The sequence below is a fragment of the Acanthochromis polyacanthus genome, chromosome 6, assembly GCF_021347895.1.
Source record: "Acanthochromis polyacanthus isolate Apoly-LR-REF ecotype Palm Island chromosome 6, KAUST_Apoly_ChrSc, whole genome shotgun sequence".
NCBI classification, from domain to species: Eukaryota; Metazoa; Chordata; class Actinopteri; family Pomacentridae; genus Acanthochromis; species Acanthochromis polyacanthus.
In genome coordinates this window covers 31,727,780-31,753,752 of record NC_067118.1, presented here as the reverse complement: position 1 = coordinate 31,753,752, position 25,973 = coordinate 31,727,780, and the positions used below count along the sequence as shown (strand labels likewise).

The following is a 25,973-nucleotide window of genomic DNA, read 5'->3' as shown; positions in this document are numbered from 1 at the left end:
GATATCTATAACATGTGGAGCCCCCATGTTTCTTCCAATATTGGTAAAACCTGCAGGCATTCAGAATAATATTGCACATATTGATTATAGGCTTTTTCAATATTTTACCACCTTTTATTCTTTTTAACAATTAATGGAACTATAATTGTGTCATACTGTGCTTCATTCTATATTTTGTAGTTTTTAATAGTTCTCCCTGCTTTAAGCTAAGTTTATTATATTTGCATTTATGTGCTGGACCTCTTATTGCAATGAAAATGAGCTTACATTGAGCAAAAAAAATGCCAGAAAGTACATTTTTCCCTTTGAAATGTAGTTGAGTATATAATTGAGTAAGTATAAATTGTTTCAATTAAACTACAACCTCAAATTTGTTAAAGTAAAGAGTAAATGTAGTTAATTTCACATCAACACTTTCATAGGTCATCAGTGCAAACTATCTCAGCGACATAAATATCATGTGTGACTCTCTGGATTGCTTCTAGTCTTTATTCAGCTGCTATTTATTACACATATATAATCCACAATTACTGCACTCTTTCCACAGTCAGTAAAAAAAAAAAAGATAGCAAGTCTCATTTAGAAATATTCATTTTATTTTGCATATTTGTTTAAAATGTGATGTATGGCTTGTGTTAAGACTACTAAATGGCGCCACGGCACCAAGAGACTCCAGTATCAGTATTCGGCAGCTGGGAAAAGACAAAGAAACAACTCTGACCAGTACAAGTGGCTGGAAAAGGAGCTTCGTCCTGACACTGGCATTTACTGCATCGCTCTATTTCTCGCTTACTCTCACACACACAGACAGCAAACACGCACTCACACTCACTCACACACACACACTTCTGGAACACATTTACTTGATATGTATCGACAACTATGTAACTAAATATCACAAAACTGAACAGTGCCCAAAGTCCGAATCCAAAGACACTCCTGTTCCAAACGTTGCGGTCTCGAAAGCCTAATACGCAGCTACAGGAAATCCATGTGATGAATCTTGTGTTTTAAGTGTTAAAGTTGTTCTCTGAGTAATGGCCTTGCAGTCGCAATACAAAAAAAAAACAATATACCAGTGTTGTCTACCTTATTCATGCTCATCCACTGTCGTCAATATTGCATATTCTGTGATAATCACCATGTAATAACTTGCCAGCAGTAAATGAAAGGAAATAAAGGGAGTACAATAAACATTTTGTTCATCTGACACAGAGACTAATAAAAATGACAAACGGAACCAGGTACAGAGAGAGAAATCTAAGGCCATAGACAGAAAGGTAACCTTGAGGAGGAGGTAATTGGACCTGTGTTTCTCGAAGAGGAACTGGCTCTCAGCTTGGCTTAAGTCCAGCATTCAGCTCAGTACCTGTGGAGAAACTGCAGCCACAGCATCATGTCAAACAGACATATTTCCCATTGTCTTTACCCGCGTGCCTCCAAACTCAGCGGTAAGAGCGAGACATCCAGAAGATTACCAGTCGTCTGATTCCAGTCCCCAACCGCTGCCATTTATGAAAAACATTCAGTGTATGCTGATGACAATAGCAGTAGAACATCTTTTGTTACCTATTACAACAATAATATATATATATAAAAAACAGGAATGAGAGTGCTCTCGAAAAGCCCTTTTGATTACATCACACTCTCTGATCCAGTCTCTCCCTGATGATGTCACAGGTCAACAGTCAGGCTGTTTTGAATCATCAGGTCGGCGGCCGCAGCTCGGCTCACTGCATGCGGTCGGGCTGGTGCAGAGGGTAGTGGAGGAAGGCCTGCGGGGCCGACACAGTGGTGAGCGCAGCCAGAGGAGGGTGGATGGCAGCTGGAGGGTCGGGGAGGCGGTGAGAGCCGGTGCTGGCGTACCGGGGGAGAAGCTGTAGCTGAGGTAGCCAGCGGAGGGCGACGGCGAGGGGGTGTAGGGGTACTGCTCCAGCCCTGTGGGGGCGTAGGGGCCGTAGGCCGAGCTGTAGTCCAGGTAGGGGGATGTGAGGGCTGCCGCTGTGGGACTGAGATGAGACTGCAGCAGGAGGCTGGGCTGGAGGAAGGCCTGGGGGTAGACGTACTGCTGGGCCAGCCTGGAGGGACAGACGGACACAAAGTCAGGGTAAGAGTGAAGTCACCAACCATTATTTTATTATCTATTAACCCATGATGCCTGAATGTATTCATAATTACATAAAAAGCTTTTTTTGTGTGTTTTTGCTTGCCAGCTGATGCTAAAATAAGCAGAGACTGTTAATTTATCTATTACACATAGAACAGATATATAATAATAATAACAGATATATAATCATTAGGTCCCACTCTGACTGGTCCTACAAGAAACCAGTGCTTGCAAAAGGTTCCTAGGTACGTATTAAATATGCACAAATCGGCACTGGGGAATGGATACGCTATCTTGGCTGCAGTCTGAATGAAAGTGGTATGTTGTGAATTCATGACAATAGGCGTCAACGGGTTAACTGCATTCTCTTTTCTAGACAATAGTGAAAAATGTCCTTCACAGTTCGCTAGAGTACAAAGAGTTTATCTAAACAACAGTATAAAGCCCAAAATCATTCCGATGACTCTAATGTACAACAAGGAAAACCAGCAAATTTCCACTTCTGAGTAGATGGAACCTCAAATATTTCAGATTTGTTCTTGTAAAGCGACTCAAATACAAAAATTATTGTCGGCCGATCAACTACTTTGTTCATTTACTATCATAACAGCTCCATGTTTACATATTGACCAAATAATGAGCATATACAAGGACTCCATTTTATCTTTGCTCTCGAAATACACAAAAAAATGTTTTAGACAAGGGCAACAGGTTAAAGAATGGAAATGAGTGTTTAACTGCTGTCTGCTATCTGTAAGTTAGGATTGTTTACGAGGATAAACTTACAAAACATCAAGCTTGGCTGCGGGCGTTTGTTTTCAGCTGAGAAGTCTACCGTGTAAATGTAGTTTTTTGACCTTCTCTGTCACTTTCTTGGTCTGTTTTTAAGCTCTTACCGCACAGTTGTACAATTTTATGAGCAAAATAACAAACAGAAGGGCTAAACAAATCAGGCAAACAAAACAAAACATGTGGGTCAGTGTACGACATGAATGGTTAGGAAAGGAGCATAAGAAACAAAGCTGATACTCCTGTTGTGCCTCAAGAATAACAACAGTGGAACAAAAATTACACACACAGGCCACGTCTGTATCTGAATATCCGATGGCAATGTCAAACAATGTGTGTTCAGAGCTGCTACTCGGCTTAACAACAGTAATAAGAGACACTGTATGTACAAACACACAGTCAGAGATGCAAATGGAGAACAGCTTCTTCAATAATTGCTCCTTTTTATTATATCCCAAATACTGACTCCTATAAAGGCATTCTCCTTTTTTAAGAGCAATTATCTGCACTGTTGCCTTAAAATAGAGCATCTCCCTTGTGTTTAAGTTTAATTAGCACACTGCCTGAGAATTCTTCAGAAAAGAAGCTTTGATCCAAATGAAACATGTAACTACAAACACTAAAATGAAAGAAATGACTAAATATGGTGTATGAAATGGACACCTGTGCAAAAACACACACACACAACTTGCCACAGCAGATGAATTGCATGAGCTCATTGGTACTCTGGGCCACAGAGATAATGAGAGAAAAAAAAAAACACTCCACTGTCCTCCTGTATTCAGTCATGGCTTTGCCTAAGGCTGCCCACTTAACCTGAACTGCCTCAGTTACATCTGGCAGGAGCAACTGCGATCATATCAGAGGAACAAGGCTACGCTGCAGTGCTTAAATAAAAACAACACAACATGACAGTGTTTAACACTTACAGTCCCGTGATCAGCGCCTGCAGTCAAACCCATTAACCTGACAGTAACCTTGTCACTGAGTCTGAGCAGGTGATCGGAGCCGCGGCCTGCTGCTGCTGTTTAGCCCCAAACAGGGATCAGGTGTGCTTTCACAACAAACACCGAGTCCGGGCCTGCTCACATCAATTCTGTTGTATACACACAAACACACCAGTACGAGCAGGGTAACTGCCAGTATATTCCAGTGCCGATATGAGCATTTTAAACAAATCTGATCCAATTTAACTAACTTACTTTGAATTTATTTAACCCTGTTGTGTGGTACTGTTAACACTCCAAATGTTTTCACAATTTATTAAAATATTTTGGAGCAGTGAGTGACTTGTCAAAGTATTGGCATGTATATTGTCTGATATGCGTTGATATGAAAATTTTAGGGGGGTTTGCTACAGAAGATAATGCAGATAAAGATAGCGGCAGTTTAGAAATAGTGTCAAGATAGATCCAGCAGAGTGCGACTTCTTTTTGTACACAACTCCCAGTGTTGCAGCACATGTAGCAGGGTACAGTGGTGTGGAGTTAAGCAGTGTGTTCATGGGACGCTGCTAAATCCTTTGTGAAATACATTTGTGGACAGTTAACAGTAACCACATTAGGCTATCATTTCAATTCCAGTATTAGTCAGGCTGTATGTTTTAAAGTAGCATAACGACTTACTGTCTGACCAAGTTTACTGAACTTGACCGCTAATAATAATTGAGTCAGTGACTCAATTGACGCTTTCACTAGTTTCAGCTGTAGTGCAGTAGTTTTACATGTAAATGAACATCTGTTGCATTCAAGTCTTTACCCAACAATAGACAATTTTCAACTGTAGTGAGTCGGCGACAAGCAATTTTGAAAGTGATGGAACCTGTGATTTAAAAACTAAGGAGGTGTCCAAAAAGGTTTCTGATACTTCAGGTATAAAAACAAACTTTATGTTCACAGGAAGGATTACAGTCAAAAAAAAAAGGAAAGAAATCAACAACGAGGCATACATCATAAGAACATGTAAACAGTGTTTGTCATTGCTCTCACTGCCAGTAAAAAGGCCTGCACTGCATGTTTAAGTCCTGGGCTATTTTTTAAAAATCCACTTTAAAAAACATCTCCGAGGCTGTGAGGCCAAATGAGTATCTTAGGTTCTGTCAGTTAGAAATGCTTAAAATGCACTTAATGTGCCAGGTTTCGCAACCTTTGAAAAATGGCATCGGGCTACATTTTAATAGCAGGATAAAGCTGCTGACAGTTAAGTATTTTATTATTATTACATTTTAGTAACTGAGCAAAAATCTGCCACAGTTATTCATTAACTGTAAACCCAATAAGAAAAGACAGGACCAAAAATGTCAAATAATCAAAAGTTATTCATACTAAATAAAAAAGTGTATATATTAATGTTGGATATAATCAGTCACGATAAGAAGCTGAGTGAAAAAAGAGTTTAAGGAAGTTCTGGCCAAGAACGTGTGGCATTGATAAAACTTGCAGAATAAGGACACGCTACAAAATATAAAGCTCACAAATGAAAGGCATCATCATGCACTCTGTCCAGCAAGGGGCGTTTACACGTAATTGTTTTACAGCACACTCAGCACTGCAGCACATGCAGCAGAGTACATATCACAGATGAGCAGACAGCGGTGCGGACTAAAGCTTGGTCTTCACAGTGAGCTGCTAATTACATTGAGAAATTAAAATGTTTTAGATTACTGGAAAGTTAATAAACAGTGACTTTTTTCCTTCTCGATTTTACTTATTTTTAGCTATGTTTCTCATTTTCAGTTGGTAATTACATCTATTATTATTCTCATTACACTTCACTCATTGAGAAACAATCAACCCTAACTATTCATTAATTGTAAAACCAATGAGAAAAGCAAGAACCAAAAATTTATAATAACTACAACTTTATATGTATGAAAAGCATATATTCATGTCGGACAACATCAGTCTCTGTAAGATGCAGATTTTGAAAAGAGTATCAGGGAGTTGTGGGCAGAAAAGCAACACAATGAGAAAATCTGCAAATTAATGACATACAACAATACTGTGTATAAAGCCAACACTAGAAAGGTGTCATCACACAGTTTGCCCAGCAGAGTGCGTTTACACACCAGCACAGCAGCACATGTAGCAGAGTACATATCACAGCTGAGCAGACAGTGGTGCGGAGTAAAGGCTTATCTCCATCTTAGCAGCACAGTGATGTCATACTTTTTCCTTGTCAACATTACTTGTTTTTTTTTTAAATATTTTGTTTTTGCCATTTTCGGATAGTTGTAGTGAAGGCAGACAGAAAACGGGGGAGAAGAGTTGGGGGAAGACATGCAGCAAAGGGCCGCGAGCAGGAATCGAACCTGGGCTGCTGCGTCGGAGACCAGCCCCTGTACATGGGTCACCCACTTAACCTGTTGAGCTGTACGAGCGCCCAACGTTACTTGTTTTTAAGCATTAAGCAGCCATGATTCTTCTTATTACACTTTACTGAAAGATTAATCTTAGTTATTTAACTGTAAAACCAATGAGAATTAACTGACCAAAAATGCAAAATATAAAACATTTTTTTTGAATGTATGAAAAGTGTACATTCATGGAAAACATCAGCCGGTGAGGCAGCTGACTGACAGCAGAGTTTCAGGGAGTCGCGGCTGAGAGAGCAAGGCGGTGATAAAATCTCCAGACTAATGACATCCAACAACATTTAAAGCTAATAACACCCTCCTCCACGACCACTCTGTATCTCCCAGAGCAGAAGTGCAGTGTCATTCCCACGGCTGTGTGCCGCTGCCTGCGCACCGGCCTGACTGATCCAATGTGACAGCGGCATCATACGAGAGGGAGCTTCGCCTCTCCTCTCTCCTCCCCGTGCCTGGCATCATTGCTGGCTGTCAAACACACATTTATATATATATATATATATATATATATAGTCACACACAGGAGATGTAGACGGACAGGCACGCAAACACTACATTACAAAGCACACAGTGAATCACACGGTCGAGCTGATCACATCCAGAGAGAGCCAACATGCACGCACGCGGCGCACGTACACGTTTAACAGGTTGTGTGTAGTTAGTTAAGCAGCTCAGAAGAGGGTATGTGGATGTATCTGTGTGGTGAGTGGGGGGGTTCAAGCATGGCGAGGCTAATTGGCGCAGCTGCATGGGTGTACGCTCACTAACAGACCCATGAGAGCAGAATAACCTCCACCGACTCCCCTCTCCTCCCTCCCCTCTCTGGGTTTACTCCCTCACAGCCATCTTCCTCTGCTGCACTCCCCCTCACTGTCCTCTCTCAAAACCCGGCAGTGGGATGAAAGAGATAGGATGCACTGACTAAAGAGAGCAAACTCAAAACATCCCCAGTGTTTTTTTGTAATGCGTGGGTCAGTGTCAGGACTCCTTGGATGAGGAGTGAGAGACGCTGAGAGGTGAAGGATCAGCCATCATATCCTTCATGCCTCAGGACGGCCTCGCCTTTAATAGTTCACATGAGGGATGTGAGGAGTGTGAGTCAGTCAAAGAGACACACTGACGGACACGCACGCGCTTGACCCTCCGTCCTCACTGATGAAGGCACTCGGCTGCAGGGAGGGTGAGCGATGGAAAGGCCAGCATCAGCGATGGACACTCAGCTCTCATGTCAGCAAGCGAGAAACACATTCAGATTGATTCATTCCAACAGGCTCGCATGAAATGGAGGAAATGTGATGTAACTCACAGGTTTACTGAATATGAATGTCATCATGACTTTAATATGTCACAGATTGCTCAAGTTTAACCCTACATTTGAACAGATTTTGCTGTCAGTATAATGGAATCCAAATAATTTCCTTCATAACTTGCTGCTTATCCAACAAGCTTTTAAAAAATATCCTGTTCTGGTGTCGGATCTATCAAACTATTTAAAGAATCTGGTGTTTTTTTTTTCAAGTAGTGTCACAGACGAATCAGTATAGTCATATATATCATCTGAAATGCATCAATAATGTTTGTAGGACCATTTATAAAGAAAAAAACGCTGCATTTAAATGCCATTTTATACACCACTATCAGCAGTGCAGCACATGTAGCGGAGTATTTATCACAGCTGAGCAGACAGTGGTACGGAGTCAAGCTTTGTCTTCATAGAAAGCTGCTATCTAGATTTTAAAACTACACCACTAGAAAGTAAAAAAAAAACAAAAAGAAAACATTTTTTCTTCATCACTTGTTGCTAATCCAACAAGCATGAAAAATATATCCTGTTCTGGAGTCAGATCTATCAAAATGCTTAAAGAATCTAATGTTCTTTAGTAGAGGCCGACCCATGTATCGGCTGATGCTGGCCTGTCACACATCAGTACAGTCATATGCATATACAGTTGTTCGATATGCGCCAATAGTTCTTCTACAGATCACATTTAAGGAAAAAGATGCTGGATTACTATAGCAGTGTGCATTTAAATGCCATTTTATACAAGATTATCAGCACTGCAGCACATGTAGCAGAGTACTGATCACAGCAGAGTAAAGTTTTGTCTTCATGGTTAGATGCTACTAGTTTGTGAAATGCATTGTTGGAAAGTTTTTAAAAAAACAGTGATCTCATCATTCCTTATCACAGGACATTCAAATTAGATTCCTTCGAACAAGGAGGAAATGTGAGATAACTGATTTCAATGTGTTGCAGATTTGAAGTGTAACCCTCCACTGGAACACATTTTGCTGTCAGTGTAATGGAATCCAAATAATTTCCTTCTTCACTTGTTGCTCATCCAACAAACATTTAAACAATATCTGACTCTGGAGTCAGATCTATCGAACTGCTGGGATTTTGAACTTTTTGGGGTAAAAATTGTTCAGTTAAAGCTGCTCATCATATTTCTGATGATTTATAAACTCTTAATTGTAAGAAAACTCCACAGGTCTCTGACCTCTGGTGAAGATTCAGTCATAGACGGCAGATGGTCAGAGACAGATGCGACACACATGTCACAGTATGATGACAGGCACCATGAAATTAGGACGGTTTTAGTTCACCACTTGCACTTCATTTCAGCATTTGATAGATGGTACACTCTTTTATTCACTTATTTATGTTTGCTTTAATCTCGGATGCAAACATCATAAATAAATTTAGCACCAGTGGAACTTAATTTACTGTTAATCTAAGGGCAGCTTTCAACTAATGAATATTTCCTCCACTAAATGTTTTGGTCAATAAAATGCCCATCACAATATTCTGGAAACTCTTTCAAAGCTCATTCTGTCTGAATTGAGCTTGTGTTCAGTTTACAATCATATAACAGAGAAAGGCAGTTACTCCTCCCAACTGAGAGTTACTGCTAAATGTTCAATTAAAATAGTTAACAGAGCTCCAGTCATGCAACAAACAACTGCTCACTCAAACAAGAAGCAAACCAAAAACTGTGCAGATGATCCATTTAGAGCAACTTTTATCCAGTTTTGACTGCAGTCGTTTATTAAACACCACATGTCTGCAGCAGCGTAACAATGAGACGTCCTCCTCACTGCTTCATGCCTTCCTCTCATCACATTTCTGGCACTTCGGCAGGTTTTTGTTGTGAGGCGCCTGCAGGCACATGATATACACAGAAGTGCTGATTTAGCCTGAAATGCAAAGTCATTGCTCATTAAAAACTCGCCTGAATCTATATTTTTATGCACTTTATTTGTCAACATCCTCCAACAGAAGACAGAAAAAAGGGGAAGCAGCCGTTGACTTTAGTGCTGAAATGCTCGTCACAAAACAACAACTGCAAATGCAGATCAAAATGTGAGTCATCTTTTAACAGACAACTGAACAAAATGGGAGCTTTATGTGCCATGAAAAGCTTCCAGTGTGGTATTTGGACGTTTTTTTTCCCCTTTCTTCTGATGGATGAAAAATCCAACAGAAGTGCCTCTCCTAATTGGGTCCCTGGGTAAGAGGAAAATCCACCTGAGGGTTCACCGTCTACCTAAACCCCTCGACAGACAGAGAGCGATAACTGCAGGCTGAGAGACGAGGGAAGAGAAAGAGAGATTATCGAGAGGGGGGAGGAAGGCACAGGAAGAGTGAAAAAAAATCAGACAAAGAGAGAAGACAGTCGAGGATGTGAGTGGTACTGATGTGTCATTGAGAGACATTTCATAATAAACGCATTTCACACACACACTAAAAAACCGAGCCCCAGCATCTGAAGCTTCACTGAACCCAGCCACAACTACACCCTGACACAGGTGTGATCTAAGCCTGTATCCTCCCCCCTCCTCCCCCACCCTGTTCCACCCTGCGCCTCAAACAGGAAGCTCCCCTCCCTTCACCTTAAACAGCCTCACCGCACATCCATCCCCTTCCTCTCTTTTCTTTTCTGTCAAAAAAATAAATGGCAGTGTCTCGCTTTTTTTTTTGATTCTGAAAAAAAAAAAAAAAAAAAGAATCTCGCTGCTGCCAAGCAACCGCGCTGATGTTGGGTGCTGAAGGCAGACGGCAGGCGGCCACGGGCGACAGATGCCTCCCCCACCACTGTCCCCGCTTCCCCTCCAGCGAGAACACCCCCTCACCCCTCCCCAACCCGACTCAGCCGTACCTCAAAGCCACATTTGGCATCAGGCCGTCCTCTGTCCTCTTAAAACCTTTAAGCAAACACGATGAAGCCACAGACAGAGCTGCGCTTTGTTTGACTTTATCTTTGATATTTGCTGTTTACTGTGTGGCTTCGTCTGAGCGGACAGACGCAGGAGCCCACTGGAGCTCCACATGTGACGAAACGGGGGCAACAAAACACCTGCACGAATGGTTTTGGGAAACCACATTTATTTGCTCTTTTTACTCTGAGATTCACATAAATTAATCTAAACCTTGCTCATAGAGGATCCAGGGAATCCTTGGATCTGGTGGGTTTTCATGGATATTTTTGTACAGTCAAAACTTTAACTCATCAGACTAATCTCCAAAATTGTAAACACTGTTGTATCTGGGCCATAGCATCATATTAGTTTAGCTAAGTTCCACAATTTATAACACCACAGGGTTTTTAGCTTTATTATAACATGAAATATGAGATACAGTTTGTATTTAAACAAACAATCACAAGTGTCTTGGGCAGAGCTAAGTGAAGGATGCAGCAATGGCGCACCCTTAAAACAGGTGGATTTATTTTGGCGGAACATTTGCACACAGGGAGACGAGCACTCTCACTAAAACAGCAATTTACAGAAAAACAATTGCAGGGCACAACTGTAGTGTGGTAGGTTGCTGCTCAGAGGTTGTTGTTGTTGTTTCCCATGGTGAAAAGGATTTTGAAAATGCTAACATGTACAGTTAAAATCACAAGTTTGCATACACTGTAAAAAAACAACCATAGCCTTTTCCCCTCATTGTCTGACATTAAATCAGACTAAATTTTTCCTTATTTACTAAATACTAAGGAAATGTATGTAAACTTCTGGCTTTGAAGACAGTAATAAAAAATGTCATTATTCTGGCATTTAGCAAATAGAAATATTTTTGGTAATCCTAACTGATGTAGAACATGAAAAGTTTTATTTGATTTATTGTTTGTCAGTGAGGGAAAAAAAAGATTGTGTCTTTTTATGCAGTGCATGTAAACGTCTGGTTTCAACTGTATATAGTAGAAAGGAAAGAGAAAGCTGCGTCAAATGCACACCCAATGAAAGATTCATTCCAGCAATCCCCATCCAGTGAGTCAGACTACATGCTGTTGGCTTTTCCCAGACAATACACACTATCATTAAGGTCTACATACCAGTGATTTTACATTACAGTCAATCTGATGTAGCAATGGTTAAAGGTTCAAGCTTGTGTTTTGTTTATAAAGGATGTAAAGGAAAAGGAATAGCTTTTCACATCATTGTCAACTTATACAGTATTTTCATCTTAACTGGGTGAGGTCAGATTGTGTTGTTGCTATAAGCTACAAACCATAACTTCAGCTTTGATGACATTTGTCAGGATATTGAATTTAGGACACATAAACATCCTCTGTGGCTGATTCTCCCTCTGATCATTATTCCTCTAACGCAGCTTCAGTTTCAAACATTCCTTCGCATCACACAACTTGATGCCTCACACTTTCTTTGTGAACATTGCTTTTTAATGTATTTTTTTAAAGTGTTAAAATTGATTACATCTAACTGCTGTTTTTACATCCAGCAGACTTTCTATGGAGTTTACTGATATTTCTGTCGGGTATGCCGGCTAAATAACACTAGTTTTTATCTAAACCATTAAAATGCGACTGTCTCAGTGATTTACTTGTTGAATAAAAAGGGAACAATATTAGAAAAAGTTGAACACTTGTATCTGTCATTAAAATCAGATTCTAAAAACACATCTTGTCAAATCTTCCTTTATAACTGTATTTTAAAGATTTTTTGTTCTCTCGAAAATTCGTTTATATCAAAATTACAAACTAATGGTCCAATTTTATTTGTGGAGCACATGACATGTGGATGTTTAGTGTATAGAACTGCAAAAAAAAAGACAGCATCTTATATAAAGTCATCCTAAACAGTTCAATCAAGTGAAGAATAAGGATTTTAAATTTGGGAGAAAGATTGGCAGCTGGTGCTGCTTGAAGATACCCTGAGTTGACCAGTGGAAGAACCAGTAAACTGCGATTCAAGACTGGGAAGGCGACCATTCTTTCTCAACAGCACCAGCCTGTTGAAACCTTGAGCTATTTCTTATTGTTCCTAAAATAAAAGTCCTTGAAGTCGCCAAGTAATGCTGAAAACTGACTGCAGTCATACTGATCATGTCAAAGACACACTGAGCCTCGGAGCAGAGAGATGTGAGCTGGACAGATGTACCCTGTGCAAGTACAAAACTGAGGAATATAAAGATGTCACGGGCTGTAACGTCTGTGTGTCCTTTGTTTAAATGTGTAATTTGTGTCTGAGCTGCAGTTTAGAGTGATTTAATTCTTTGTTTAAGCAGTTAATATTAGCTCAAGTAACTTTCTGTCTGTCTGCTGTGTGGTGGTCACCAGAGCAGGAGACATTCAACAAAATGATCTGCAAGGCTTCATTTGTCTTTTGTTCTGAGGAGACAAACAGCAATGCTGCCAGTGCAATGATAACAGAAATTTAAAATCGACAGCTTCCTGTTGAGAAAACGTGAATCGGCCACTCAGTCAAAGAAGCACACCTCTTGCAGCTGTGCAACGCTCAGATCTCCTGAGGTTAACGCTGCCGCAGACACCGGTATCGCTTCTTCTTCTGCAACAGATTTTTCCCTAAATAAACTGAACCATGTTTACATGACACACCGTGAACAGATGTTGCATTGAAAATGAAAGAAACTGTGTGTAAAGCTGAAGTGATGAACTGATTCAAGGGTTTTTCCTCACAGTAAGTTTTACGTTTTCACCGAATTGTTGGACTTGTGAGAAATTAACGGATGTATGGGCAGGATCTGATGAGTAGAAGCTGAGCTACACAAACACTGAATCCAACAACACAATGGAAATAAGTAAACACATAAAAAAAATCACTGGATAAATCTGAATTTTAAGGTCAAAGGAGCCGCTACTAACCTATTAGCTGACTGACAGCAAATGGACAACAATTTTAATGGTTAATTTGTAATTTGCATAACGAATCAAGTTAAAAAAAATCCAAACATTTGCTGCCTGCAGCTTTTCAGATGTGCTGATTTGCTTTCCCCCCCCCCGTTTTGTATCAATGCTAATTAACCACGCCTGACGTACACGTCAGTGGGGTTACTGCATTCGCTTCGGTATCTGGCTGGCTGGCTGGCTGGGTAAGTATGTATGTATGTGGGTGTATGTGTATGTCCGGTCAGATATCTCTGCAAGTGCTGAAGTCAGGATGATCAAACTTGGCACTGACGATCGGTCTAAGGTTCTCTGCTCACTTGTGGAGTTAGAGGTCAGAAGATCAAGTAGGGAGGGATATACGTAGGATGATCCAAATTGAAAGCTACATGTGTGACGGTCAGTTCTGCACAGTGGCAGCCAGTAGATGGTGTGGTTCTGCCATCTACTGAGGGCTTGTCTAGCTATTCATGTGAGTGATTTGGAAAAAAAAACTGACAGATTTATAATACAAAAAAAACTCATCATAATACTCCCTCTAAATAAAAGCTACTTAAAGTTACTTATTTATCACTCATAGATGGATAGATAGACTTTATTGTCTGCCTGAAACGGTGACAGAAAATTCACTTTTGAGTACGCTCCAACAATAAAAATGCAACACATCAAAACACACTTAGGACACAAGCTCACAAATATCAGATGTCTAAAGGAAATGTTAAATAGAAACAGCAGCCGATTTTAAAAAAATGTACATGTCAATGTCTTATTTTATTTTGTTCAGTGTGGTTATTGCAGTGGGGATAAAGGATTCTTTATAGATGTTTTTGCAGGCCAGTGGGACTACTATGACTAAAATGGATGTAAAACGGTAGCTTTTTGTTGTTAAAATGCTGCTATTCTCTCTCTAAACTACAGTTTTAATTGCAGTTAAAATGAGACTTTTTCAAACCTCACTCTGGTGTGGTGAAAAGGCTGAGGAGACTTATTGTATTTCAAAATTCTTCCAAGTGTCTCTTATTCATAGAACCAAAGGTTGTTCATTTTGGCCTCACAGTTTTGAAGATGTTACTGACTGAATTGGGTTTTTTTAGTGGTGGAAATTTCAGAAAATAGTCTGGGGCTCGAGGGGATAAAAGAAATTAATGACTGTGTTAACTGTGAGCTTGATGGCTCACTGCAAAAAAAGAAAACAACACTTTGTCAATGACTGCAGTCGGCTCATAACCTGTCAACCCAAACACTTGCTTTATTTATGCTTCATAACAGCTTATTACTGGTTGGTTAATTACTGGCAGTGTGGCTTGTTGTGAAGTTCCAGCATTTGTCTGAATGGATCCAGTGTTTTCATGCTTTTCAGTGTGGGGATGCATCCATTTAATTCTCATGTTATCGTACGAATTTGAGCATCCATCAGTAAGGAAGTGTATAATGCTTTGTCACAGTTTCCATAAAAAATAAAACAAAAAAGGAGCCGGTTCATGTCACAAAAGCAGCAAATATTCATCATTCTTTTCGTGACTAATGACTCAAATACCTCATAATTAAAACAGGTCCACACAGAGCTCATTTGTTACAAACATTTGCACAGGGACACAGTGCCACCTCTTCTCTGTGTGTTTGCCTTTGGGGTGTGGTAGTTAGTGAGTTCGCCAGGTGATGTTTTGTTTCCGTCTGCGAGGTGTCAAACTGTGACTCTTCCTAAAAGCAGAGATTAAAAGACGGACTCCCTCTGCTTCAAATGTCCGCCCTCGCTCTGGGAGACTTTCTATCAACCCTTCATCACTCATTCATAGACTCATCTGGGTCAGCCTCAATTCCCTCATCACTCATTCAGAAATTGAGGACTGCAATATTAATAGCACTCAGAACAGTTGAGGTTTTTAATGGACTTCACTGTAGCCGCAGGATGAGAATTTGTCAGCCTGCAGAACTTAAGAGTGACAAGATCTTTTCCAAAACATGACATCTTGCATATTCCTTAAAATACCTGTAAAACATAAAAGATCCAGGCTGAAAAGCTTCAAATTTTTTGTCAACCAAAGACCAAAAAGCCTTAGAATCAAAGACAGTGAACACTTTTCCCCCAAGTGGCAGCTATTTCATTTTGAAATGACGCTCCAAAAGTCAACAGCTCACCCACATACGCGGGACGAAATCAAGCAGACAGCTGTGATAGTTGACAACATCCTCGTCTAAGATCACCCCGGCAGCAGCAGCGATACACTGAATATCTGAGTCAAGCCTAAGGAAGAGCTGTCAGAAGAGTCATCCATGCTCGGCTTACACAACAACACAACGACTGGGCTCGACCTGCAGTGTTTTTCTCTGCAGTCTGTAACAGTCCTGGATATGAATCATCCTCCATGTTTCACTCAGTAACTGAGTCATTAAGATTTTCTTTCATGCTCAAACTGAAACTCTGTGAGAGTGGATGAGGAGGCAGAATGTCCGTCACATGTGGAATACATTTTTCCAGCAGTTTTCCAGCAGGTCAAGGTCTTCCTGAGAAACCATCAGCATAGGGTCACATGGGCAAAACTCTTTGATATGTATTGTGATATTATGTATTTTGCAATATATGAATAATCCAAGATTGTGAGCAGTTACATCAAGGGATCGCTGCTATGGATCGCTGAAGGGATGTTAATCATTAACAGTTAATCTACACATGTATGTCAGAAAATGTACTGTAGATAAGAAGAGAGCACTGTTGTTTTTTCTCTATAGTGAAGGGGCACCAAGACGTCTGTAACAGTTAAAGGGTGCTGGCCTGGATTCAAGCATTAGCACTAAGCTAAGCTAAGCTAAGCTAATCATAAGCTATTTGAAGGGCTCATACCCATATGTGAAATAATGTCTATTGTAGTCAATTGGTACCAACTACAACTAAGAATAATGTTCAGAATTAGCAATCCTTGGTGCCACTATACAATATTTCACCAAAAGAATCACAGCATAGAATAATAAAAATAATTTCATGTTGCAGAATGCTCCTTGCTAACAGCGTGGTGATGGAAATGTTATTTGCTTGCTGTACTAGTATCTTGGCAATAAATAAATTGGATTACCAAGAAATTTTGAGCAGACATTAAGAATACCGAAAGGAAAGATTCCACTAACTTTGGTGATGCCCTGATTTTTTTGTTTCACCCACCAGTAATTCAACTCAACATCTGGATGGATTAAGATTCCTCTGATATGTCTTCGTGCACCATCATGACGCTGCTATTTGTTGTTTTGAGTGAAATGTCTTGCCAGTTATTGGCCAGAACGCCATGAAATTTGGTACAAATAATCTTGTTCCCTTCCGGATATACCGCTGATGAACTAGAATGTGTGCAACACTGTTTCCTGCAAAACTACTGATATCTTTGAGCTCTGAAAACATTACACTAAAACCGACTTGATGCTCTAATCATTATGCACATAAACTGTGATGTCAATATGGTGCGCTTCCTCTTCCAATTGATTCCTGTCCCTGCAGACAAAAATACAATCTATACCACTAGATGAGATATTATAGAGATCATGGACCTGGGCTATAAAATATCTGTCTATCATATGTGAGACACGGACAAAAATGATCCAGTAGATTGACGAAATTAAACATTTTATCGTGATAGACTTCAGTGATGTCACTCAGCCCTTGCAGAAACATCTCATCTTTCCCAGATTGTGCAACCATCTCCATGAGTTCTGTGCCATCTGACGGTTTTGGCACAGGTTATGAAATCTGCGATACCAAAACACACCATGTGCCAGCAGTGACGACACATTTTTCAAAGTGCCAACGAGGGCAAGCATGAGCTCCACTTGATGCTGAACATGGTAAACATCATAGCATTGTCAGTGCAAGTATGTTAGCGTTACTGTGCACTTTTGTTTTTCAGCGAGCATCCTGTGACCTCTTGAAACCACTGTGCTAATTCACCCAGAGATATTAAAGGGTTAGCTGCCGTCGTGTTAACAGCGTCTCTTCATATTACACAACTGTATGTTGACTCATAAGAAGCATGATGTTGATGCAACAATCTCTGTGTGCACAAACGCGTGTGTGATGGGAAAGGGAGACGGGATGGAGGGAAGTTTGCCTAATTGGCTTATTGCCTCAGCGGAGCCCAACTCATGCGTGAGTGAAATTCAGAATTGAGCTTCTCATGTGTTTAATGGACCAGAGAGAGCAGATGACAGAAGACGCATCAGAATCCAGTGTACAGATACGGTTAGAGACGCAGGGCTGGAGACATACTTGAGGTGCTTAAACAAACATCATTTGTGCTGTGATGGCCTTTTCTTTCTTTCACATTGGCAGAGTGGCAGTAACTACCGGAGCCCAAGTGTAAAACAGGAATGAGTGCTCACAAATGTCAAGGACGGGGGAGTGAAATGTATTGTGTTGAGGAGGAGGCAGGTAAGAGAGACAGAGGGAGAGAGGTGGAAATAGTGGTATTGATTCTTCTTTGTCTTACCCATATTGCCTCTGAGCCCATGTAGGATGGACTTGCTGAACTCCAACAGAAAGACCTGTAAGCAAAGACAAAGGGAGAGAGGCAGCGGTAAGAAGGGATATTTTAGCTATCGGCAGCACACACAACAGGGGAGACGTTCAGACAAGGACAGAGCCGATTCTCTCCCTCTCCGGCTCTGTTTGTTTCGCTCAGATGTTAGCATGTATACGAGAGTATCACAGACTGACTGTTGTTCCCTCGGCACACACTCACACAAATAATGATGCACTCTTTGCTCACAAACATCTGTGACCTCGCTGCCTCCACATTTCACCAGGAATCAGCTGAGGCTGAGTAAGAAAGGAGAAACTTATCCTCCTCCTCTCTGCCCCTCATCTGACTTCACTTCTACATTCCTCCAGCTATTCATTCCTTTCGTATTTCGCTTTTCACTATGCACTGCCATGACTTCATTATTCTTCTTTTGTTCAAACTCGTATATCTAAATACATTTTCTTGCTGCACCAGGACAAAGAGGAGACAGGCTCGCTGTTATTTCTTGCTCTTAACAGTCCCATCCCCACTTGCTCTTCGCATTCTCTCCCTCTCCTATTCTCTTGCACACAATAACAAAATACCAAGCGCTGCCATCTCCCATCAGCTGCATGCTTGGGGAGTTGCGTCGCAGTGCTGGCCCAGGAATAAGGACACACAGTCAGTTGTTGTTGGCACCGCTGTTTGTCAATCACACCTACACTCCACTGTATTGCAGCCAGCGAGCTTAAAATGAACCAGTGAGGGAGAGCTGCTGTCAAGGTCTGGTGTGCACCCAGACGTCGGAGGGGAAGCATGAAGCATGTGCGGTGGTGGTTAACTCTGAAAAAGCCCAGCGGCAGGAAAGCTGTGCATAAATGCAAGTAAACAAAGAACAAATATATGGTGGGAATGAGCAGAGACAGCCGGCTGGGTGACAAGCATACCAGTGGTTTTCCATGATTTATCCAACTCACCACAAATTTGTACATACATTTATCGGCTTTGAGATTGATTTCCTATCATCCAGACAGCCATCCATTTCAGTGAAACATAAAAACAAACATGCAGAGACTTGAAACCTGCCTGAGATCCATTAACTTTGAGCATTTAGCTGCTTTTATTCTTTCGTTACGGTGAGATCACTCAATTTGTCATGAGCTCATTCAGTCTTATCCTGGTTTTGATCACAGTCAGGATGTGGTGTTTACAAGCTGCAAGATTATTTATATCTCTGTATGCATGATTTTAACAGCCTACAGACTTCTGAATGTCCACATGTAGGTTTTTTACATTTTAGCTATTTAACCCCCTCCTGCATTCAGCTTCACTTGTATAGGAACATAAGCATGACACAGAAAAGAAAGGGCTGAAACCTGCACATCCACATCCACCCACAAATAACTGGGACACTTGATCACAACCAGGACACTCATGCAAATGTAAACACATTCAGTGATGTTGCAAGCAGGGAATATTTCTGGCGTTTTCCTGCGCTTTTAAGATGCTGTGATATTTAATATGAACCTTTGTGAAGCAAAAATCCTCTGTACCACGTACACACCATCCTGAGATGCTTTGGTTGCTAAGATACAGAAAGTCTGTGGAAGTAATGTGTTGCCAGTATCAGCTGGCTGACTCGGCTGACTACCTGGTGGACCCACAGCGAAGATAATGTTCCTCCAAACATTACTTTCCACATTAATATTGTGGTAGTCCAGTGATTTCATGGACAGACATGGACACTCAGAAATCAGCATTAGTAACTTCCACTACATTGTTGTTTAAATTAGAATGTGATGGTTGGTCGATGTGATATTTATCTAACCTTCACTGTGATTGGATGAGTGAGTAAGGAGGGATATTAATGAGTACAACATTTTACCCAACGCTGAACATTTTTCAACTCTGAGCTAGCAAAAAAACATGCAGCAAATGCTGTGAAATAGACACTCAATGCCTTGTTGCACTGCTGGCATGTTTAACAATAAAAAAAAACAGACTGGGTACAGGATGAAAAAAAAAGCTTTGAAAAAATAAAGGAAAGCGTTGGTGGACAGACCACCTAAACTCTCTGCTATATCCAATAACTTGACTCAACTGACCAGTAACAGCAACCAAAGATACAATGTTCGTTTTCTCAATTAAACCCAAATAAAACAGAAATTCTTTACATTGGACCTGATCTGCCACAATAACAATCAGTCTGTTGCTCCATTTCACTCAAATATTAAACATCAAACAACAACCATCTTTAATCTTTGATTATCATATCACTTTTGACCATCATATTAAGAGTGTCAGTATAAAGTAAATGAATTTCTCTTTTTGGTTCTTGAAGAGGCCTGCTTCAGCTTTAACCAGTCGATGGGAAATCCAGATAATCATAATTATATATATCATCACCCCAAAATCATATGGATAATCTCTGTCTGGACTGGTGTTAATAGTACTGGAACTGCCAGATCAGGGAGGACTCAAGGTGTAAATGGAGGTGAAACTTTGTGGAGAGGAACCTCAAGACTGCACTGGAAGTACCTGATAAGTGGTGTCGTATATCCCATTAATTTATATATGGCTGTTCAGGTCAAACATAGATGGCTTCCTTCACTCTCCTTTAAACCTTCTTTCCTGTCTGTCCAAACCTCTGCTGTCCTGAAAAGAGTGTCCTTCATCCCATAAACGCAGATGGACTGCTGAGTTTTGTCTCATTCCTCTTTTTACCATTAAAATCAGATGCCTTCTAATGAATATCAGATTTTTATTTAATTCTTTTATTTTCTCTCATTTAAATGACAGTAATTCACTCTTCATGCGCCTCAGTCCAGCTGCTCTAAATCGACTACAGTTAAACTGCAGCTGTCGGGCTATTAACTAGAACCATCAGTCCCACATTACTCCTGTTCTTGCATCCCTCCATTGGCTTTGACAAAATTTTCAACAATGATTACACATTTGACCCTGCACGGCCTCGGCTGCAGTTATTTTTCTGATTTCCTCTCTCCTCATTCCCATTCTCAACCACTACGATCCTAAAATCTCAGCCTTTTATCTGTCTCTCACTCCAGCTGCAGAACAAGAGGTGATGGTGCCATTGTTGTTTTAACCCTAAACCTCTGGAATCCTCACATGTGCTGAATCTTTGGACTGTTTAAAAAATGTTTACATTTATAGTTAAACCTATTTAGACGTCTCTCCCTGTCTTGTGTTTTTGTTCCTCTGTCTGTACCATGTCATTTTCTAATTTATTTTTGCATGTGTGTGAAGCACTTTAAAGAATCTGTAACTGTGATTTCAAAAGTGCTGTACAAACTAAGCTTTACCTCCTTAAATATTTGTTGCGGTGCGTTTGACTTTGATATGATATGAGCCATCCGGCCTCTGTACAACCAAAGTGAGAGCTGTGTCCGCATACTCGGCACAAAGTCAGACAAGTTTCCAGCGGGTTTTGGACTCTGCCAGGGCTGCCCCTTATCGCTGATCCTGTTCATGGTTTTCATGGACAGGATCTCAAGGTGCAGCCGGGGTAAAGAAGGTGTCCAGTTTGAGAACCTCAGGATCGAATCCCTGCTTTTTGCAGATGATGTGGCTCTGCTGGCTTCCTCAGATTGTGACCTTCAGCACGCACTAGAACAGCGAGGATGTGGATCAGCACCTCAAAGGCCGAGGCCATGGTTCTCTACCAGAAACGGATGGATTGCTCCCTCTGGGTCAGGGGGAGATGCTTCCCCAAGCGAAGGAGTTCAAATATATTTGGATCTTGTTCACAAGTGATGGGAAAATGGAGCGTGAGATGGACAAGCGCATGGGTGCGGCGGCAGCAGTAATGCGGGTGTTGTATTGAACCGTTGTGGTGAAGAGGGAGCTGAGCTGCAACTCGAAGATCTTAATTTACCAGCCCATCTACGTTCCAAACCTCACCTATGGTCATGAGCTCTGGGTAGTGACCGAAAGAACAAGATCGTGGATATAAGAGGCTGAAATGAGCTTCCTCCACAGGGTAGCTGGGCTCACCCTTAGAGATACGGCGGGAAGCTCATATATGCAGAGGGAGCTCTGAGTAGAGCCACTGCTCCTTTGTGTTGGACGGAGCAGGTGAGGTGGTTTGGCCATCTGACTTGGATGCCTCCTGGAAGACTTCCTTTGGAGGTTTTCCGAACACGTCTGTCTGGGAGGAGACACCGGGTCAGACCCAGAACTCACTGGAGGGATTATTTATCTCATCTGGTCTGAGAACGCCTCGGGATCCCCCAAGAAGAGCTGGAAAGTGCTGCTAGGGGGAGGGATGCCTGCTTCTTTTGCTACCTCAACAACCTGACCCCGGATAAGCGGTTGACAACAGATGATGGATGGATGGATGTGGTTAAAAAAAATCATAGACTTCAGCTGCACTGCAGATGTGTTTGTACAGAATAAATAGGAGGCATTTACAGAAACAAATTAAAAATGTAAGGAATAAAATATCAATAGTATGTAGAGTCACCATTTTTTCCAGCATAGGTAACACGTGAAGGCACTTGGGAAATGTTGTACCTGTAGATTCCATTTTTTTTCAGTAAAATAAATAATTAAAAAAAACAACAACTTTTATTTTGCCTTTTTGAGGATTTATGACAATATAACTGTATCATACTTTTTAGTTCTCTCTACTTCTCGCAGTTGTAGTGCTGTTTCTATAGAGGTGAAAAAGTTTATATTGCTGAAAAAAATGGGTCCACAGTGTCTAAAAATTTGACAGCAGCAAAAACAACACCAGGAGCACTGCTGCTAGTTCAGAGGATTGACATTCTGAGATTTCTTGTACCACCACTGCATTTCTGAGTAGTTTGATAAGGTGCTCTATAATTAAAAGGCATTTTCAAATTTATTTATCTACAACCAGCAAACGCACTGCTAGTTTGTGATTCAGTAACATTTGCTGAAAGCAGTAGTGTCGAGCAGGGAATCGTTTGGCATTCTTCAAAAAGTGAAACTTTCTTTTATTTGTGACCCAATTTTTAAAGGTTTATGCCTCCAGCAGGAACCAGTGGGCTCGATGGGACTGAGTGCTGCGAACAGGCCAAGGAAGCTGTAAAGTACTGGCAGGTGGGCTAATGTGCTTCTGAATTTTTCATGAGATTTGCTGACAGTCGAATAAATATAAAATAATGGTAGAAGTACTAAGATTTGCAGGAGGTAAACGCATAATGTCACCTGTGATTCTTGTACAGGTACTTACTGGTCTGTGAGCTGCGAGGCTTCGCTCCCAGATAGGCCAGGTTCACGTTGGCCTTCCTGCCGTCGATGATGGGGTTTGCATCTTTGCACGCTCGCTCTGCCGCCCCTCTATCCACCATGGTCACCTGTTGACAGGATCACAACATGACTGATTAATATCACCGGTAACAAAAACCCATAAAGCTACAGAACTGCATCACGTCAAAGCTTCTCTCTCTGCATTCCAACATGAGCAACGGACACACAGAGTCATGACCCTGAGGGAACAGCTGTCCTCAACTCTCCTCCAGCGGCTCAATCTTTTTTTTTTGGTAAAATGCAAGAGAGGAAGCTGACTCCACTGCATGAAAGGAGCAGTCAGTGTGTTTTAAAGCTGTGTGTTGGGTCTGGTGTGGGCTGATATGTGGGAGGCAGATCTGTTTGGTTCACGCTGGGCTGCCAAGGATGAAAAAAGCTGGAGTCTACCTTGAGGGAGCGATTTGAGGAGTGGGCAGATAGAAACTGTAAGAGGTGATGAAGGTTCAGACACACACATAGTGCAGCTGCACTTAATGTACACGGTAAACCACAGCTGCACCACCAAAAAAAAAAAAAAAAATGGATCAGTGAAAGTATAAAAGCAGCCTCGCTTGCTTTCGTTTCACAGCATCAGACTCTGGACTCTTATGCAAACAGAGGCAGCGGATGGTTTGCAGAGAATTAAGTCTGCAAAGGGAAGTCAGGGATGAAATGAGCACACTGTCCCAAAGTGGAGAGAGCCTCAACACACACACATACACCCACATACACACTGCTCCTCGCCTCAGCTGATCAGACATGCAGCAGACAACTTAAAGTCCAATACACATTAATCGCTCTTTTCTTATCTCTCCGTCTCCTTCACATACACAAACTCGCAGTCAAACAAACAAGTGAAGCTCTCCTGGCAGAGGAAGGGGGAAGGGCTGCGAGGGAGGAAGTCAGAGAGAAACTGCAGCCTTATCTCACTGAGCCAACTGACATGTCACACCTCAGAGACCAAAGACCCCCCCCACCACCACCACCACCACCTCCTCCTCCTCCTCCTCTGCTCTGTTTTCTCTGTTTTTGCAGAAACACAGCAGAGAGAAACATCTGTCCACAGCTGCAGCAGCTCATCACCAACTCAAGTGTGTCTCTGTGAAGGCTGCACGCACAGCTGCACAGTGTGCGTCTCATCCCGTGTCTGCTTGCATCAGTATTTTAGGGAGAGTGGAGATAATTGATGACACACTTGTAAGAAATAACCTGCTGCTCATGCTTCAAGCATGTGACTGCCACCACCAGACACTCTGCACATGGCTGCTGCCTGAACAAAGTGGCATTCAGTGCAGCCTCCAAGGCCAAGAAGAGGGGGGAAATCCTGCAGGAGGTTGTGAAATAAAAAAATTAACCATATAGACTCAGCTGCGTAAAGTCAACACTGCCTGCAACAGTGTGTTTGGAGCTCCCAAATAAAGTGATAAAACCAACTCTACATGCTTCTCGTGTATTCTACATTGACACAGATGAACTTAGATTAACTCACAAAGCCGTATCCTCGGGATTTTCCCGTCTGTTTGTCCGTGATCACCACCGCCTCGTCGATGTCCCCGAAAGTCTCGAAATATTTCCGAAGTGAAGCGTCGTTGGTGTGGTAAGGCAGGCCTCCGACAAAGATCTTGGTGTAAGTTGTGTCTTTCTCCATGGTGGGGTGCATGATTTCTAACGGAACCCCGACCAGCTGACCTAAAAACAGCGGCGAACTCATGCGGCTTGGAGGATATTTAAAAATAAAAATAAAAGAAAGAGAATGTAACACAAAGGAAGAAAAAGGAGGATTAACTTTACGCTCCGTGGACAGCTTATAATAACGATAAGAGCGCGTCCATGGCCAAACACGCAGCCTCCGGTCGCCTCACATGCAGCTTCTGGATGAGTAGTCCTCCTGACAGGTGTCTCGGACCCTCTTGTCTCCTGTCCGGGAGAAGAGAGAGAGAGAGAGAGAAAAAAAAACGCACAGTCTTCGAGCCTGGGTAGGCGCTAACGTGCGCCCACTCTGCGTCTGGTCCAATAGACGAGCGGTGCGTCTTTTCCCATCTGCGCATCCCGCCTCCTGCTCCACCCCAAAGCTGCTGCGCGCACACGCAGGAAACCCCCACATGGCCGCTGACATAATGAAACGGAACAGTTGAATAATTTGATATCTTGTGCAGCGGAGAGGAGGGAAGACCAAATGTCTCTGTAGAGGCTGGCGAACAGTGGGATTCAATAAGGATGGGGTTTTGTAAGCGGTTGGAAGAATCAGCTGATGTCCAGCCAACAGAAAACACGTGAGAACCTGGCGTATTGAGAAAGAAATTACACAACTCCAGCACCAGATGCCTCATTTTTAATTCATGATTTTATGAAAGCATTATTTTTACTTTGTGTTTTAGGAGCAGAGCAGCCACAGAGGGGCTGCTGGATGCTTCTGGGTGGAGCTACTGTATGTTGAATCATAAAACTAAATAATTTGAAGGCTTTTATTGATGAAAAAACAGGCTTTGCTTGACTGAGAACACACAGGCAGTGTGGGCCAACTGCAGCTACTTTAACTGGTATAATTTGAAGAAAAGTAGCAGTCTACAGATATGCTGGCAGATCTGTGAAGCTGAACAAAGACTTACATTTCATGCCGAAGGGGACATTTCTGTCTAAAGTACATTTCATGAATACACTGGAAGAAAAACAAAGGTTTTGACTGATTTTTAAAGCAACTTACAGTTACTGCTACCTGTTTGTTTAATCACAGCAACAAAATTACAAAAAAAGGTATGAATGCTCACATTACAAACCTGTATTTTGACCATAAAATG

At 41.6% G+C, this 25,973-nt stretch overlaps 1 protein-coding gene across 1 annotated transcript; it reads right to left on the bottom strand.

Annotated features, from left to right (window-relative positions):
* Nucleotides 1-573: 573 nt before the first annotated feature.
* On the bottom strand, nucleotides 574-25,218 carry rbm38 (RNA binding motif protein 38). Its single transcript, XM_022189753.2, is given in 5 exon segments — nucleotides 574-1,840; nucleotides 1,843-2,078; nucleotides 17,890-17,944; nucleotides 23,120-23,243; nucleotides 24,665-25,218. Coding segments are annotated over 5 exon segments (747 nt in total). The 5' UTR covers nucleotides 24,887-25,218; the 3' UTR covers nucleotides 574-1,730.
* Between the last annotated feature and the right edge of the window lie 755 nt (nucleotides 25,219-25,973).